The sequence below is a fragment of the Arvicola amphibius genome, chromosome 3, assembly GCF_903992535.2.
Source record: "Arvicola amphibius chromosome 3, mArvAmp1.2, whole genome shotgun sequence".
Lineage (NCBI taxonomy): Eukaryota > Metazoa > Chordata > Mammalia > Rodentia > Cricetidae > Arvicola > Arvicola amphibius.
Window position 1 is genome coordinate 22,014,640 of NC_052049.1, and position 16,631 is coordinate 22,031,270.

General features: G+C 46.5%; 1 protein-coding gene across 1 annotated transcript in view; it reads right to left on the reverse strand.

Annotated features, from left to right (window-relative positions):
* Mtmr12 (myotubularin related protein 12) overlaps positions 1-15,679 on the reverse strand; it is a 64,856-nt gene extending 49,177 nt beyond the window's left edge. Inside the window, exon 1 of the mRNA XM_038321927.1 lies at positions 15,468-15,679. Coding sequence (XP_038177855.1) covers positions 15,468-15,548 — 81 coding nt within the window. The 5' untranslated portion in view covers positions 15,549-15,679. The remainder of the gene's footprint in view (positions 1-15,467) is intronic.
* Positions 15,680-16,631: the final 952 nt, after the last annotated feature.

Here is a 16,631-nt window from a genome sequence, read left to right on the forward strand (position 1 = left end):
GATTTTTTTTAAAAAAAAAGGGGGGGGCTGGAGAGATGGCTCAGAGGTTAAGATCAGAGATTAAGAGCATTGCCTGCTCTTCCAAAGGTCCTGAGTTCAATTCCCAGCAACCACATGGTGGCTCACAGCCATCTGTAATGGGGTCTGGTGCCCTCTTCTGGCCTGCAGGCATACACACAGACAGAATATTGTATACATAATAGATAAATATTAATAAAAAAGACTGAGCCAGGAAAAATATAGTGGACCTTTAGCCTTACGTAAACAACTAAAGCTGTGTGTGCTCTTACCTTTAACCCAACCTGCCTCTGTCTGCGGACCTCTTCTCCAGGATGCTGCCTCCGCCCCTCTACACTCATACTCTAACTGAACAGCCACCCCTCCTGATCCCTTTAGTCCAGGCACAGAAGACACAGAGCCGACACAGCACAGTCTCTACCTCTTTAGAGAACACCATGTCCAACACCACAGCAGCACAACCTGAGTGCTAGAGTAGGGCAGGTACCAGGTACAAGGGAACACAGCAAGACACCTAACCATGTTCAGAAAGGACCCAGCATCTCAGAGCCCAGACTGCCTCCAAATCAGAACTCCTGCCTCTGCCTCCAGAGATCACAGGTGAGTACTCTACCACACTTGGCTTCAGAAAGGGATTAAAGAAGACTGCAACCCTCATAAAATTGTCATTATCCTGAGACCTGAGCAATGGGTAGAGAGGTTAGTTGTGTGTAGAATGGCCAACACTCTTATTCATGTCCCTTTGACCAGAAGGCCTTTAGCCTTTCCACGAGCCCTGCAATCTGCAGACAAGCACTCCCATTAACTGGTCTTCTGGATGATGATTCACCCAGCTCTTCATACGAGCTCTGTTGTCAGAGCTCCATATCTAGATATCAACAGCCCCATGGACACTCACACTGCAATGTCCCTCAGTCCTTCCAACTCACTTCAAAGCCAACTCATCACCACACCCATCCCTGACTCTTATGAAGCTGCCTCCTGTGGGAGCTGGATAACTGGACAAACCACTCCAGGAACCAGGAGGCCATTCTCTAACTGCTGCCTGTTCCTCAGGTCCCAAGCTCTGCTTTCATAGACTATCCAGATCGGTCCTCCCCTACTGCTCTCTTATTCAGACCACCATCCTCTGTCACCTGGCATGCTCCTATGGCTACCAAGTCTTACTGCCTCTGTGTGACCCCCGCCCCTGTGCATGTCCTAAGACCACCCCATACATACAGGTCTCCAACCCTGTCCATCCAGGACTCTACCCAATCCACTATCCACACATCCTCTCCTTTGTAGAGATTTCCCTGATCCAGCCTTCCTCTCAAGACTGACAAGGGGCCCTCTTCTGGATGCCCAAGACACTCTACGCTTCTGTTACAGTGCTTCCCATACTTGACTGCAGTTATCTCTTACCTAGTCTGTATTGCTAAGAAATGATGGCAACTAAGGGCTTAGACTGTACTTTCATGGGTTTTTACCTTCAGTTCCTACCTTGACAGAGAACAAATTGGCACGAAAGCCTACCGAAAGAGTATATACATTAAAATGTACGAAACAAGTTAAGTCCTCCTCCGGTAAGTCTTCAGTGCTAGGAGTTATTGAAAGAATAAATAACAGTTTCACTAGAAATTCCTAAGAGCTAGAGTTAGGCTCTAGATTGTCCACCAAAGAGTTCCTTGTTAAAGGTCTGACTGCTGGTCTGGTGCTATTGGGAGGCGATGGAAACCTGAAGCGACGTGGTGCGGTGGAAGTCTAGGGCTTCCCTCAATGATGGGACCCTGGTCCCTTCTGCCACGAGGTCAGTTTTGTCCCACCACACACTCCTACCACGATGTGCTATCTCATCTCAGGAAAAAACAAGGTTAACGAATCAGGGACTAGACCCTCCAAACACATAAGCCAAAAAGACCTCAGCTCCTTACTGTCCAGATAATTAAAAATTACCGCAGGGATCTAGTACAATGGCAGAAAGCTAACACACTATGCAGGTGGCTAGTGCCAGATATTGTCAAGCTGCTCTCTGACCTGACTTCTTGGAACATAGTCTAGTTTCTCTATTCTAGAGAACAGGGGCACATTCAAGTTCAGATTTTAAACACACGTTTTCTCACTGATGATACAGACCAGAGCCTGGATGAATCCACAATCATCAATTCTAGGGAGGTAGATTCTTCCTGGAGGTCCTTGTAGAAGGACTGGCTCCTTCAGAGCCTGCCTTACTGGGCAACTCATTCCCTGAGCCTCCTGATTCAAAGAGCAGGACAGGTTAATGGCTTTGCTGCTGATCACAGAACTCCTCTACTAGCTATATGCACTGCTTCTGGCCATTGCAGGCACCAAGTACTTTGTTTGATAAGAAGCCAACAGAAGAGCATCTAAAGACAGATAGGTAGACAGACAGACATGCAATAAGAGACTAACTGAGAGACAATCTGTCTGGTTCAAGGTAACAATACCACACAGGTAACTACATACCTGGTCTTTAAGGACTCTCCTGTTCAGTTTCAGCTAGAGATATCTTCATCTAAGAGTCTAGCTGGAGACTAGCATTCCAGACTAAGCATCTATTGCCTACAAACATTTGAATGCAATTTTTGATGTTTACAATGTCCACTCATAGATGCCTTGCCTATGTCATTTACTTTTACATGTGTCCAACTTTTTGACATTGACATTGTCATCTGTGCTGAACAAATGTGCTGAACAGCATTTACAATTATCCTGGAACACAGCGAGTGTTAGGAATTTTCACTCCCACTTTACAGAGAAGGCCAATAAAACTTTAAAAGGGTAAGCAATGCCCTTCAAGGTTCCCACAGCTAAAGTGATGAAGTTAGGGTTCATCTCACACACACACACACACACACACACACACACACACACGTTCCAGGCATCTAACAAGTCACTAGCTTAACAAACTCCTCTAAATGATGCTTCCCCACAGGTGTCTTCTGAGGTACTATCCTAGGGCTGGCCTCATCCACCACGATCTTTCTAAAGCCACCAGAATTCAACAAGACCAGTGAGAAGGTGGCTCAAACGCTCGACCTCAAGGGGCTTCTGGCTCTGCTGGAAAACAGACACACAGCAATTAATATGCAAAACAGAAGAGCAGTCAACCACACCAACAAGAGCCAGAGCTGCCTGCATTCTACACCACAGGTGAAAACAAAGGGAGATGCTGCCTAAGAAAGACTGCAGAACCAAGTGGGAAGGGGCTAAGCACCGCCCCTCCCAGGAGCTTTACAAACTGAACCTCACCTTTTTCTCTCTCTGCGTTTCTCATTTGGTTGCATTTGAAACTGCATTAAGAAAGTCCCTCAAATTCTAAAGTTAAAAAAAAAAAGTTTCCCTTCCCAATCCATGACCTTCCCCATCCGTGGGGCACATCTGAATCCTTGATTGTGTTGTTGTTATTCTTTTATTTTGTATATCTGAGTCTCAAAAGGATCCTCTGGTGGCACATTCCTTTAAACCCACACTCAGGAGGCAGAAACAGGCAACCTTGTCTACAGAGGAGTTCTAGGGCAGCCAGGGCTACACAGAGAAACCCTGTCATTAAAAACAAAACAAAACACCCTCTAAGTCAGGAAATTTAATTCTCTTAAACCAGGAAACGAGACCTTGGATCTCAGGGAACAGAAACAGCCACAGCGCGGGTCTCAGAAGCCAAGACAGGCTTTCTTATCAAAACCACAAGCGGGTAGGGTTCTGAAAGAGCCTTACTTAGCCTTAGATGTAGGTGAGTGTAAAGGCTGGACAGACAGGGCTCTGAGGTGGGAAATGGAAGCTGCACTAGACAGGCTCCTCCTGCTGGGGCGTGCAGATCTCAAGGCAGTACAGACAGGAAGCAGAAGAAGCTCTAGACAGGGAGGGTGCTAATACAAATGAAGACACTTGCCGAAATCTTGGTGGAGACCTTCAATTGCCGCGCACCACGCCCCCGTGTTTGCCTTTGGTGCGCTGGCACCCAGTTTACGAGATTCGGGCAAGGGGCAAGAGGTTAAAATTCACAGACACAGACAGAAAGACAACGACACGGGTCATCCTTGAATTCCCCAAGAATGCCCCCTTTATTGTGTTCAGGGGCAGAATATATAGAAATAGCCACGCCCCAGCCAAACCCACCAGAAACCACTCTGCCATCAGGAACTCCTGAAGGTCTCGTGCTCAGAGCAGCTGTAGGCACTCAGATCAGGGGATTACAAGAAATTCAGGATCTGGGGTCTCACTGCTCCCAACAGACACTGTCACCGAGGTGCCACAAAGGGCACTCTGTGGCTGTGACTGGCTAGTGAGGGAAAGAGGAGTGTACTGGCAAAAACCTGAGAGGCTGACTTCAGAGAAGGAAACCAAGCTAAACTGGATCAGTGCAAAATTTCTCACGCTGCTCCAATCCCAGGCCTTCCCCAAAGCCTTGGAAATGATACTGATGCAGAAGGACATCAAAGAAACTCTGAACTCCTGTGAAAAGGCACAAGTACAGGCAGGGAGGCATACTCCCAGCAGAGACAAGGTACCCGTCAGGTCCTGATCTGGGTCTATTTGGTTTATTTCTTCTCCTCTTCAAAACAAGTCTTCAAGAAAGACAGTTGTGCCAGGCGGTGGTGGCACACGCCTTTAATCCCAGCACTCGGGAGGCAGAGGCAGGCGGATCTCTGAGTTCGAGGCCAGCCTGGTCTACAAGAGCTAGCTCCAGGACAGACTCTAGAAACTACAGGGAAACCCTGTCTCGAAAAAGAAAAAAAAAAAAAAAAAAAAAAGACAGTTGTACAAATTTTATAGTGAGAAGTCTCAAGAAGGAACAGTCCCAGGTCTAAAGTCACTATCAAGTGGCTGAATCCGAACAGGAAACCTACAGAATCATGGGCTTATCCACAGTATGAGGACACCTCCTTCCCATCCACTTTCTCCTGACACTCAGTTCAGGAAAGGCAAATATGTACACAAGTACACACGCAGTCACACGCACTTACACACACACAACTGCAGTTTCTGGGGTAGTGAGAAATAACTATAATTAACAATACAAGCCTAGGGGTATAGCTCAGTGTTAGCACACTTGTGTACCATGAGTGAGACCCAGGTTCAATATCAGCACCAAAAACATAAAAACTAAACAAAAACAATTAATAGCACATATCAAATATTGTTACCAGCTTTTCAATGTAAGGCTAATAGCACCCTTTTGAACTACACAGAATTATTATTATTCCCACTCATAGTCCAGAAAATTGAGGCTCGCGGATGCTAATATGTGGAAAGTAATGATGGCCCTGTCTGGATGTGCACATGCTGGAAGAAAGATGACAGGTGGCAGTACTGGGCTGATACTGCTTTATAGCCTAAGCTAAAGGATGTGATTAACAGCAGCTGCAGAGACATATGGCGCTGCCTTCTGTGGTTCACTCCCCATCATCTTCCCTGGAACTGCTCCACATTGCTTAAAGAACCAGGAGAAGTTAAAAGCCTTGGAGCGAGGGGCAAATAGAGTTTGCCTGTTGGCTTAAGAGTCAGGCTGACCTGGTGGTAAGGAATCCTTCCCGAACTGGAAACGTTCCTGCAGATTTACCCCTTTTTCACTGCCATGCAGAGATGCATGTGCTTGTGGAAGATGTGGACAGATGCACAACAACACATTCCCAATACACCTGTAAGCTTTCAAGCTGTCCCTCTTGTCTGCATGTCTTATTAGCCCCCTCCTTCCCACACCAAATCCCACTGTATGCCTGACCTTTCCAAGTCCCAGCAGCCTTCACAGAAGCCCAGTGCTTTGCGAAGAGCCTCCTCTACACTGGGCATGCCTCCCTCTTAGGCAGCCAGCTCCTACCTCCGTGCTTTGGAGCCATCTGGAGACCTGCTGTCCCTCCAACACAATGGGAAGCTCCTGCATACAGTTTCTTTGAATTCCTAATTTTAGCCAGTGTTAAGGAATGGTAGGTACACAAAGATGCTGAACAAAGAATCTTCCAGTTCTAGCTATTAATAATAAGAGCATCTATAAGCTTATAAGCTGTCAGGCATCTGCCACAAGGCTAGTATGGAGCAGAATATTTTACATGTACTTCTCACCCCCAAAATAAGCCTGTGGGGAAGATACCTATCCATGTCACAGGAGAAAGGAGACAGAAAGGTGAAGTTAACATCTAAGGTCACCATGAAGTGATTGATCCAGAACCAGAAACCTCTAGAATCACAGGTTGAAGTTCTTCTGTGATTATGCATATCTTTCCCATCCCCAAGCTCCCACAGTGACCAGTTTACTCCTCAGCTGTCTCTCTGTTTCGGTCTCTCACAGTGGCAATCTTACCCACAACAGTCTGACGGGCTTCCATGCGCCTCATGGTACCCCTGCCTTCTGTGTGCCACATACTGAGTGTCTGACCCACTGAGTTCTTGGGCACAACACCCAGGGAACACTGGAGTTTCTCTTGCCACTTACTCAGCAGGTAGAAAACAACGATCATTAAGAACAAAAAGGGAGCTGGGTGGTGGTGGTGCAGCCTTTAATCCCAGCACTCAGGAGGCAGAAAGTGAATCTCTGTGAGTTCGAGGTGATACTTAGACCCTGACATTTTGGCTCTCTTCCCCCAAAGCAAGCAATAGAGGAGGTAAATGCTACCTGTGAAAAGCTACCTACCAACCCTGATAATACAAATGGACACAAGAAATGGACTATTGAAATAGTAAGCCAAAACAGCATAGTCCTGGAAATGCCTTTGAAATAGACAGAAGGCATTTGATTTTGCTTAAGCTAATTGTGATTTCATTTGATCCATTCATACCTTAACTGAGTTCCTGGACACATGTGATAAATGGACAAAATTTGGCCTTTGACAGAAAAGCCTGATAGAAATAAGCAAAGAGGAAAAGTCAGTCTAGGGCACACAATGAGATCAGTAAAATGCCAGAGGCCAATGTTAATAAAGAAAAACGCTGACGCCTGTGTTCTTACTAGGTCGAATTTTAAATATAATCAAATCATTCTCAACGTACAAAAGAACAAAAAAAAAGAAAAGAGACTTTCAGAGATAGTGAAAACTACTGTTACCGCAGTGAACTTTCCTCTCACGGCAACCATGGCAACCACCACAACAAAACACTCCACTTATTAACACCTTAGCCAGAAAGAGTTCTTTCCTCTAAGATGACTAAGCAAGCACTGCATGGAACACCCTAGTGGCATCATCATCATCATCATCACCTATACTTATTGAAGGCTATGTGCCATGAATTCCACCAAGACCTTCCTAAGAGCAGTCAGAGTTAATGGTCATGAGTGGTCACACACCTATGATATAAGAAGGGTGTTACTACCATTCCAATTCTCCAGTTGGAAAACAAGAGAGGTTTAAAGGAGCTGGCCTCCCCTGCTAGCATGCAGAGCCATTGGCAAGCTTTTGCTTTCAGTAGTTATGTCCCACAAGGTGTACAGGGGTGGAGGTGGGCTCCAGTGTCCTTCCAACTCATTTCTCTCTGTCTTCTTCCCGAAGCAACAGATTATTCTAGTTCAAAGTCAGATATAGCCTTCCAGCACCTAGGAGGTTAACGCAGGAGGATCACAAAAGGTTTGAGGCCAGTCTGGGATACCCAGTTTGTTCCAGGTCAAGTCTTGGCCAAAATATGACATACACAAACAACTAAAAATAAAATATACCAGGGCTGGGAAAAATAGCTCAGTGGTTAAGAGGACATACTGCTCTTCCTAGGAACCTAAGTTCAATTCCCAGAACCCATTGCAGGTGGCTCACAACAACCTGTAACCCCAGCTCTAAGGGGATCTAACACCTCTGACCTCTGTGGACACTTGCATTCCTGTGCAAATACCCACACATACAGATAATTAAAATAAATCTTTAAAAATAAAATAAATTTTGCAGGGCATGGTGGTATGCAACTTTGATCTCAGCACTTGAGAAGCAGAGTCAGACAGAGCTCTGTGAATTCAAGGCCATCCTGGTCTATATAGTGACACTCTATCTCAAATAAAAATAAAATCTTTTTTTTCCTTTTTGAGGCAGGGTCTCACTATGTAGCTGTGGCTGGTCTAGAACTATGTATACAGACCAGATTAGCCTCCAACTCATAGAGATCTGCCTGCCTCTGCCTCTGAGCCCAGCTGACTAAAATAAAATAAATCTTAAAACAACAACAAAGTAACCACTCCACCTGCTGTGAACACCTACCTCTGTTAGTCCCTAAACTGCACAGAAGTCCCCAGGTGCCACCGTGAGCATAAACCTAGCAAAGTGAAGAATGCAGCTTCAAAGGCTGCAAACCTACTGATGAGACACAAGGACAATTCCCTGCTGTTAAGACAGCTTGTACATACCCTACGAATATGGGGCAGTTTATCTTCAAATCTGACAACCACATGCAGCCTGGAAAGTTTTACACATTTGCATTGCAACCACACAACACATACATGCAAACACATATACACAGACAAGGCCTGAACAAACTCCAAACAGATTCTTTGTGAAACCCACTTGTCACATGGGATGATTCCATGCAGAACAGTCCAAAAGCATCCAACATCCTGCTGAGGACATGCAGAAAAAAATGACAGCTTTAACCTACTAACCATTTAGGATTTAGGATACTTAGAATGCAGCTTTCTGCATCCTAAGGTTCTGACTTTGTCCTTCTGGTGCTGGGATTAAGTCCTGGCCCTTGCACATCTACCACTGACTGCCACCCTGGGAGTAATGCTGGGGATGGCAGGAGGGTGTAAAGGATGATCTGGCCCTAAGAGGATGGCAGCGTGTGGCAGCTGTTTGGTCAGAATTCAGGAAGTGCTACTTGGCAGAGCCTTTGGATGCACCATCTGCAAATTGTATGGTGTTGGATCTGACCCAGGGAGATGCCACAGGAAACACATGTAGGAGAAAAAAAAAAGCGGAAACTTGGATAGATCATCAAACTAAAGCCACAGCTAAGAAAGTGATTGTTTTAGGAAGAACTTTTTTTTCCGAGACAGGGTTTCTCTGTAGCTTTGGAGCCTGTCCTGGAACTAGCTCTTGTAGACCAGGCTGGCCTCGAACTCACAGAGATCTGCCTGCCTCTGCCTCCCGAGTGCTGGGATTAAAGGTGTACACCACCACTGCCAGCAGGAAAAACTTTTGATGTCCTTCTATGGTCTATTAAATCATTATCAGTGACAGCGAACTTTGAGGTAATTTGGCAGGGGCAATGAGGATACGACTCAGTGTTAGAGTGCCTGCCTGACACATGCAGGCCTTGGGTTCAATCCCTAGCCCAACTAATTAATTATACTAAATAATAAATAAATACTTGCTAAGGGAAGGGGACTAGGCTGCACATTTTAATACTGCATTAACAGAAAAAAAAGCAGTGTGTCTCATACACACAGATAGCAAGCAATGGATGCATTAAAAACAAGTGGGGAAAGTATCTAAGTTTTTTTTAAATATTTATTTATTATATATACAATATTCTGTCTGTGTGTATGCCTGAAAGCCAGAAGAGGGCACCAGACCCCATTACAGATGGTTGTGAGCCACCATGTGGTTGCTGGGAATTGAACTCAGGACCTTTGGAAGAGCAGGCAATGCTCTTAACCTCTGAGCCATCTCTCCAGCCCAGTGTCTAAGTTTTTTAAAAAAATATTCAAAATGGAGAAAAGCTATTGAGTTACAGATTAAACAAAAAAAAAAAAGCAGGGCCATGGAGATGGCTGAGTGAGTAAATGCTCTTGCCTCCAAGCCTGACAACATGAGTTCAATTCCTGGGGTCTACATTGTGGAAGGAGAAGAGAACCAACTCCTCAGAGTTGTCCTCTATAAACACGCTGGGCGTGCACATGGGCTCGTGTGTGTGTGTGTGTGTAGTAAATTTTAAATGTAAAAACAACAAAAAAGTAATGCATCTAAGCCAGACAGTGATAGTGCCTGCCTTTAACCCTAACACTTGGGAGGCAAAGTCAGGTGGATCTCTGAGTTTAAGGCCACCCTGAACAAGTTCCAGAACAGCCAGGCTAGAGAGAAACCATGTCCCCTCAAAAAACAAAGAAAACAAAGAAACAAAAACCCAACAAAACAAAAACCATGCAAAAAAACAAAAAGCAATACATCTAAACTTTGCCTTTAAAAGTATTTTTACTGCCAGGACTGAGGCAGAATGTCTGTTTAAGGATAAGCTAATTTCTTCTTCATACTATTTACCCGTCAAAGTCATCAAAGTAAGTGATCCTTACATCAAATTGGCCATGATGGTATACATATGAAATTCTAGCACTTAGAAGGCTAAGGAAGCAAGTCTGATTTCCAGACGAACTTGGTCTACATGGAGTTCAAGGCTAGCTGGGGCTACACAGGTAGACACTGTATCAAAATATACACAAAACAAAATGTTTTAAATTTTTTGGTCTCTATTCTGTAGACCACGATAGCTTGACTGGATGCCTGGAATGCTGGGTACACAGAGCAGAGGCTGAGTAAGCATCTGCTGAGCTGGAAAACAGGGCCTCTCAAGACGAAGACAGCCAAGAGTCCCTGTACCTTCAGTAAGTCTCAGAGCAGCACCTAACAACAACCAAGGGGAACTGTCATGGAAAGGCACCAGTGAGAAAGCACTTCAGTGTGCCACAGCCATGGAAACAAGCCTGTTATGCTAACGAAAATCTCCTGACTCCACAAATAAATGGAGAAGGAAACACAGAATCAGACCATTCCCATTTAAATACTGTACAGTAGGCTCAAATTGCCATAAATACAGAATTACAGGTTCAGTCCTCACCAAAGAAATGGTCCTACACAAAGACTAGGAAATAATGCATTTGTTTCCCTGGGAGATAAAGAGAAAATGTATAGTTCTTAAAATTAAAAAAAAAAATCCTTTTCCATCTCTATCCCTCTTCTTGCCTTTTCTCCCTGTCTTGGTGTTTCTGTTGCTATGATAAAACTGACCAAAAGCAACCAGAGGAAGAAAGGCTTTACTCGGCTCACCCACCCTTCCAGGCCACACTCCATCACTAAGGGAACTCTATGGAGGAGCACTGCTTCTTGGCCTGCTCTCTTATACCACTCAAGACCATACAAAACCTTTCCTGAGTTCCTACAGGCTGGGGCCTGGCAAGGCCGTCGCTACTGGCTCTTTAGGAGACAGTTCTTTGTTCAGCCGCCCTGCTGTGCCCATGTGCAAGGGTATTTAACTTTGCGGAGCCTCAGTTTGCACATCTGTAATATGGGGGACAAGTTATATTTTCTCCTCAATCTAAAAACATCCACAAGATAAGTTACTGGTACTATGACTAGTGTATCCAAATCAAACAATGACGACACTCCACGAGCAAGTACATTTTAACCACATTTAGAGCGTGTAAAAACGGGTGTATGTGGCAGCACCTTGAGAGCTAACATTCTCCAGGTTGATTTTAAAGAACACACAAGCACCAGCGAAGCTTTCTATTTAGCACTGAATCACGACGGAAGGCACTTCTGTCAAAACGCATCTTCCTCCTAGTACTGCCGGCTGTCCTCTCCTACAAGCTTCTGGCCCAGTCACTGCCATATCTAATCATTAAAAATGGCCAAAAGGGCTGGGGAAATGACTCAGCAGTTAAGAATACTTGTTGCTCTTGGAGAAGACCCGGATTCGGTTCCCAGTACCCAACCGTGACTTATAACTATCTGTAACTCCAGTTCCAGGTGCTTGAATGAACTCTTTTGACCTATTTGGGCACCAGGGGAAACATGTGGCACACATAAAATAAAATAAATAATCCTCTTAAAAATGTCAAGGTAGCTTAGGAAAGAACTGGTAAATTTGAAGAGTCAGGACTGTCATTCAGTCTCAGTTTTCTAAGTACAGAATCATCCCATCTGAACATCAATTACTTCAGCTATCTGCTCTACCGGGCCTCTCCTATCTCTATTCTCCACTGAAGAACAAAGGCCTAACTGTAGCTTAACAACTGATATGGAGCGATGTTTACAGAATCCATTTTTGGTGAAAATGGCAGCTGAGAATATGACTGGTAGTATTAATCCCACTGGTAAGCTCCACCCACACCCATACTGTACGCGTATATCCAATAGGATGCATTCTAAGTTAGCAAATTTGTAATTTTCTATTCAGAGAGTGTGTGTATGTGGGGTGCTCACATGCCACGGTGTGAAAGTCACTTCTCTCCTGCCATTTGAGTCCCATAGATTGAACTCAGGTTCTTTGGGTTCTCGGATGTGGCAGCAGGTTCCCTTACCCACTTCACCATCTCCCCAGCACAAGTTCATTACGTGGGTGGTTAGCACCAAATCCAGCTTTTTTATTTTTGTGTTTGTGAGTATGTTATGTGAATGTTTGCCACAAATGTGTCTGAGGAGGCCAGAAGAGGGACCCTGGACTTACAGGGGATTACTTACTGTTGTTGGTGCCGAGAACCAAACTCAGATGCAGCGCAAGTTTCTAACTGTTACTTAATCTTTGGTATAACTTCATCTGCCTTTTCTACAGTGAACACTTTTGGCTCCTGACATCATAATTGAAACAGGTGTTCCATTTTCACACTGAACGTGGTTTTGTACTCAAAATATCACCAGATGTGTCCCTGGAACACAGCTCAACATGTCTGCTACACACTGCCACTGAACAGTGCAACCTATGTCTGAGGCCGGGCTAGGATAGGGGTGCAGTGATGTTTCTAGGTGCCAGCTATCTATCTAGCAGCACACCTCCACCAGCTTCCCACTTACTAGTAACCCTCTGAACAGATCATGCCATGACCAAAGGTCCTAAGCCACAGTTCAGGATTTCACCTACCACACTCGGGAGAATCAATGACAAAACAACTCGGGTTACTAGGCATAGGTCCAAAAGCTGGAGTCAGCTACTACCCTACATTTCAGGCTATCAAATGCTGGAGTCAGCTACTACCCTACACTATAGGCTATCAAATGCTGGAGTTAGCTACTACCCTACACTATAGGCTATCAAATGCAGTTCCTTTGGATCACAAGGGGAAAAAAAGAGAGATCATATTTAACAACTTCATCTTCAACTACTTAGTGAATGCTTTTGAACAGGAAGTACTGACCCTTGATAGAGTCTATTTTGGCTCTCTGAAGCCGCCTTTGCAAGTTCTAAGAAGTGATCCACAGGCTTATCACCAGGAGCAGGCAATATTATACTACAAGGTGTAAAGGTTCTGGCAACTCAGTCAACCACCAAGAAGAAAGCATCTTAGTTGACAAAATTACCAACAAGGAAAGGCTAGTACAAAGACAGGGTGAAGGGCTGGGGATGTGGCTCAGTGGTACAGCATTTGTTTGTCATGGTGGAGACCCTAGAGTTTCTCTCCAGCACTGCACAAAGGGAGAAAGTAATACCAGATGGGATGGGGCCTCTTCAGGGTGGTGTGGTTCGGGGTGGTACCCAATATATAAATATAGGTGTATACCTAATACACCTATAGTCCTCAGAGCACACAAGACAGACAGACAGGAAAGCAGAAGGAGGGTAGAAAGAGTGGATGCCAGTCTTCATAGAAGTGTCCTGCGGCTCCCACTGGGTGAACCAAGAGGGCATCAGACTCTGAGCCACATCAGCAACACTCTCAGGGCTGCTCATCCATTTCTAGCAGCATGGTGGCTAGCAAAGCTATCTACTTCAAAATAAACTGCCTTCTCACCTCCTCCCACCATTATCCTTTAATAAACCATGCACAGCTAAGAACTTCATCCAGTACAAACTCCAACCAAGATGCCCAGCATCCTCGCGGCAGCTTTCGATGCAGAAACACAAAAGTGCCTTCTAAAAGGACTCAAAAACTGTGACCACAGAGAGCTGAACCACTTGCTGCCTTTCCAACCACCGCTGAGGAAATATCAAGCGGGGGGCCTGTGGGCAAAGAGTGCACATTCAGATGAAGGAGCTGAGCGCGCTTGAACTCTGACCACACTTCAGAAAACGTCCCACTTGTAGTTGACTCCCGCAAACTAGGAAAGCTTACAAAGTTACCTTTCAACTAGGGTGCTATCACAGAAAGATAATGAGAAACTGACCACGATACCGCTAGGGGACACAGGGAGAGACTGGTGAACATGGAAGCTGACCCTGCCTCTCTATCAAGTTCTGACAGAGGAAGTGGTTTTTATTTGAAAATTAAGACTAAAAATAGGACCCATTTTACTACTCTCCGCTAGATTTCTGGATTTTAAGACACATATGCAAAGGCCGCAAGGCCCCAGGTTTCTGATTTTACATCCCTGGCCCACCTGTTTCCTCACTTAACAGAGGCAAAAAGTGAGAAGACACTGGGAGGCAGTGAATTTGGCAAAGCACCTACCTGCATACTACTGATCAAACTGCAGAAGCTGGGCCCAATAGGTAGTACCATCTTTAGCCCTAGCACTCCGGAAACAGAGGCAGTCGGATCTCTGTTGAGTTGGAGGCCAGCCTGGTCTACAGAACGAGTTCCAGGACAACCAGGCTACATAATAGAGAGACCCTGTCTCCAACAAACAAACAAGTAAAATCGCAGAAGCAGAATACAACCTTCACAAATCCAAAATGAGAAGGCGTCTATTAAAAGATAAAGAAGCCCCAGAGGTCTTCAACATGGCTAGGTTGTAGCTCTCCCTGTGTCTTCTCATCCAGGAACACTGTCTGTCAACAGGCAGCCTGCCCTGTCCAGGACCCCCTACCTAGACCACTCTTCCCAGGTTCCTAACATCTTCCCAGTCTTGATTGAAATACCACCTTGCAAGAATGAAAGGATGCCTTTCCCCCGTTATCTTCTAAAAACCGTACAATTAAGTTATGTATATCGTTTACTGTTTCTCTTTTTACATAAGCTCCAGGGGAATGCGATCTTTGTTCTGTTCACTGATACTTATCACAAGCGTTTAGGATCGTGCCCGGCACATAGTAGGAACTCAGAAATTCATTTCCCCAGTGACTGTGCTTCTTGACTAAAAACTGCACAGATTGGAAGGGGTGAGATGAAAAGGGAGCGGGAGGAGGATTCTCTGGGGAGAGACGGAAAGAGGCCAGGGCCGACCCACATTCCCTACAGCAGCGCCGACGGGGAAGCAGTGCACCATGTCCCGCCAGTGGCATCAAATGGCACTAAAGGCAGCAGGATTCGCAACAGACGAGCTCTCAAAATTCACGGAGAAAGTCCAGGACATGGCATACCCACCAGGCTGCGGGCTGCTGGAGGAACCCCGCAGGAGTCCCGATCACGCAGCCCTTCTGCTCCCTTCCCCTCGGGATACCTGGGGCGCCCCGGCTCCGGACTCCGGCTCCCGAACATAGGCGCGGGTGACCAGCGACAGGGCCCTACCCCAGCACCTGCACGGCCAGCCTCAGGGGTCCGGGCCGCGGCTCGCCCGGAGGCCCCAAGGCGTCCAGCCGCTTCGCCCCGCCCGGCACCCGGCAGGAAGCGCCCCTGCCCCGGCCGCTCCACCCGCCGCCGCGCTCGTCCGGCGCTCTCTCACCTCAGGACGCACGTACGATACGAAGGAAGGCTTGGGCGCCTTGGTGCCGCCGCCACCGCCGACTCCCCCTTTCCCCAGCATTCCCCCGCCTGGCGAAGCAGCGACGCGCGGCAGCAGAGGCGGCGACTCAGGTTCGGGCTCCGGCAGCGGCGGCGGCCACCAGCACCAGCGGCCGGGGCTCCGCCCATCCCTAGGGCCGCGGCGGCCGCGGTACCGCCCGCATCCGGCTCCGCCGCTGACACCGTTCGCCCCGCCCAGGTCGCGCGCCCCGCCCACCGACCGTGGGACACGCCCACTGCCGCTCTCGCGTCTCAGGCTGGGAGGTCCCGCCCACAGCCCGGGAACGGGCCACGCCCACTCTCTTGTTGGCCCGGTCGTCTAAGCGCCTTTCCTGGCTTCTTGCTCGGTTGGTCTGTCTCAGGCAGAGCCCGCCCCCCGGGCGTCCTCTGATTGGTGCGGGGCGCTACCTGAAGAGATATTTGCTCTAGCCAATCCTGAGAGCGTTCTCTCCGGACTGCCCCACGATTGGATAGCGGAAATGTCGCCGTTTGTCCAATGATCCTGCCGTCACTAAGTTGTTGCGGGCAGTCGTTCAAAGCCTTGGCTTTAATTATTTGCCAGCACCTTTGAAATTCAGCGTCCGAAAGCTTGCTGAACAGAATCCCTCCTCAGTGGCTTCGAATCCTCTGGACGACGTTCAGACTTTAGACAAAAAAGAGACAGAGAGACAGGAACTAAATGGTAGACTGAAGAGACCATAAAATATTTTGTCAAATTCAAACTTTTGTTCCTTGCTTTGTTTCTAACTGGTAAGCTATCAAAAGTCATTAGGAGTTATCTAGTCTCCCAAGTTATGGACAAATCTCTCATTTTAAGCCAAGAATGTAAATAAAACACACACACCGTTTAAATTCCACCTTTTGGGCACTTGCTACTGCGTGAGACAGAAGAGGAAGACTGTCTGCAGTTCGTTAGACTTCCATCTACTGGGACGAGCCAATAAACAGCAGTTAAATTTTCAAGTGTCCGGCACCTTGCTGTGCATTGTTCTAAACAATAGGCTTGGGATTTTTTTTCTTTTTCTTTTTTTAATCCCAGCTGAGTACTACTTCTTCCCAGAGCTCTCCGAAATAAAATATAGGTGACGAAGTGGGGGTGGCCATG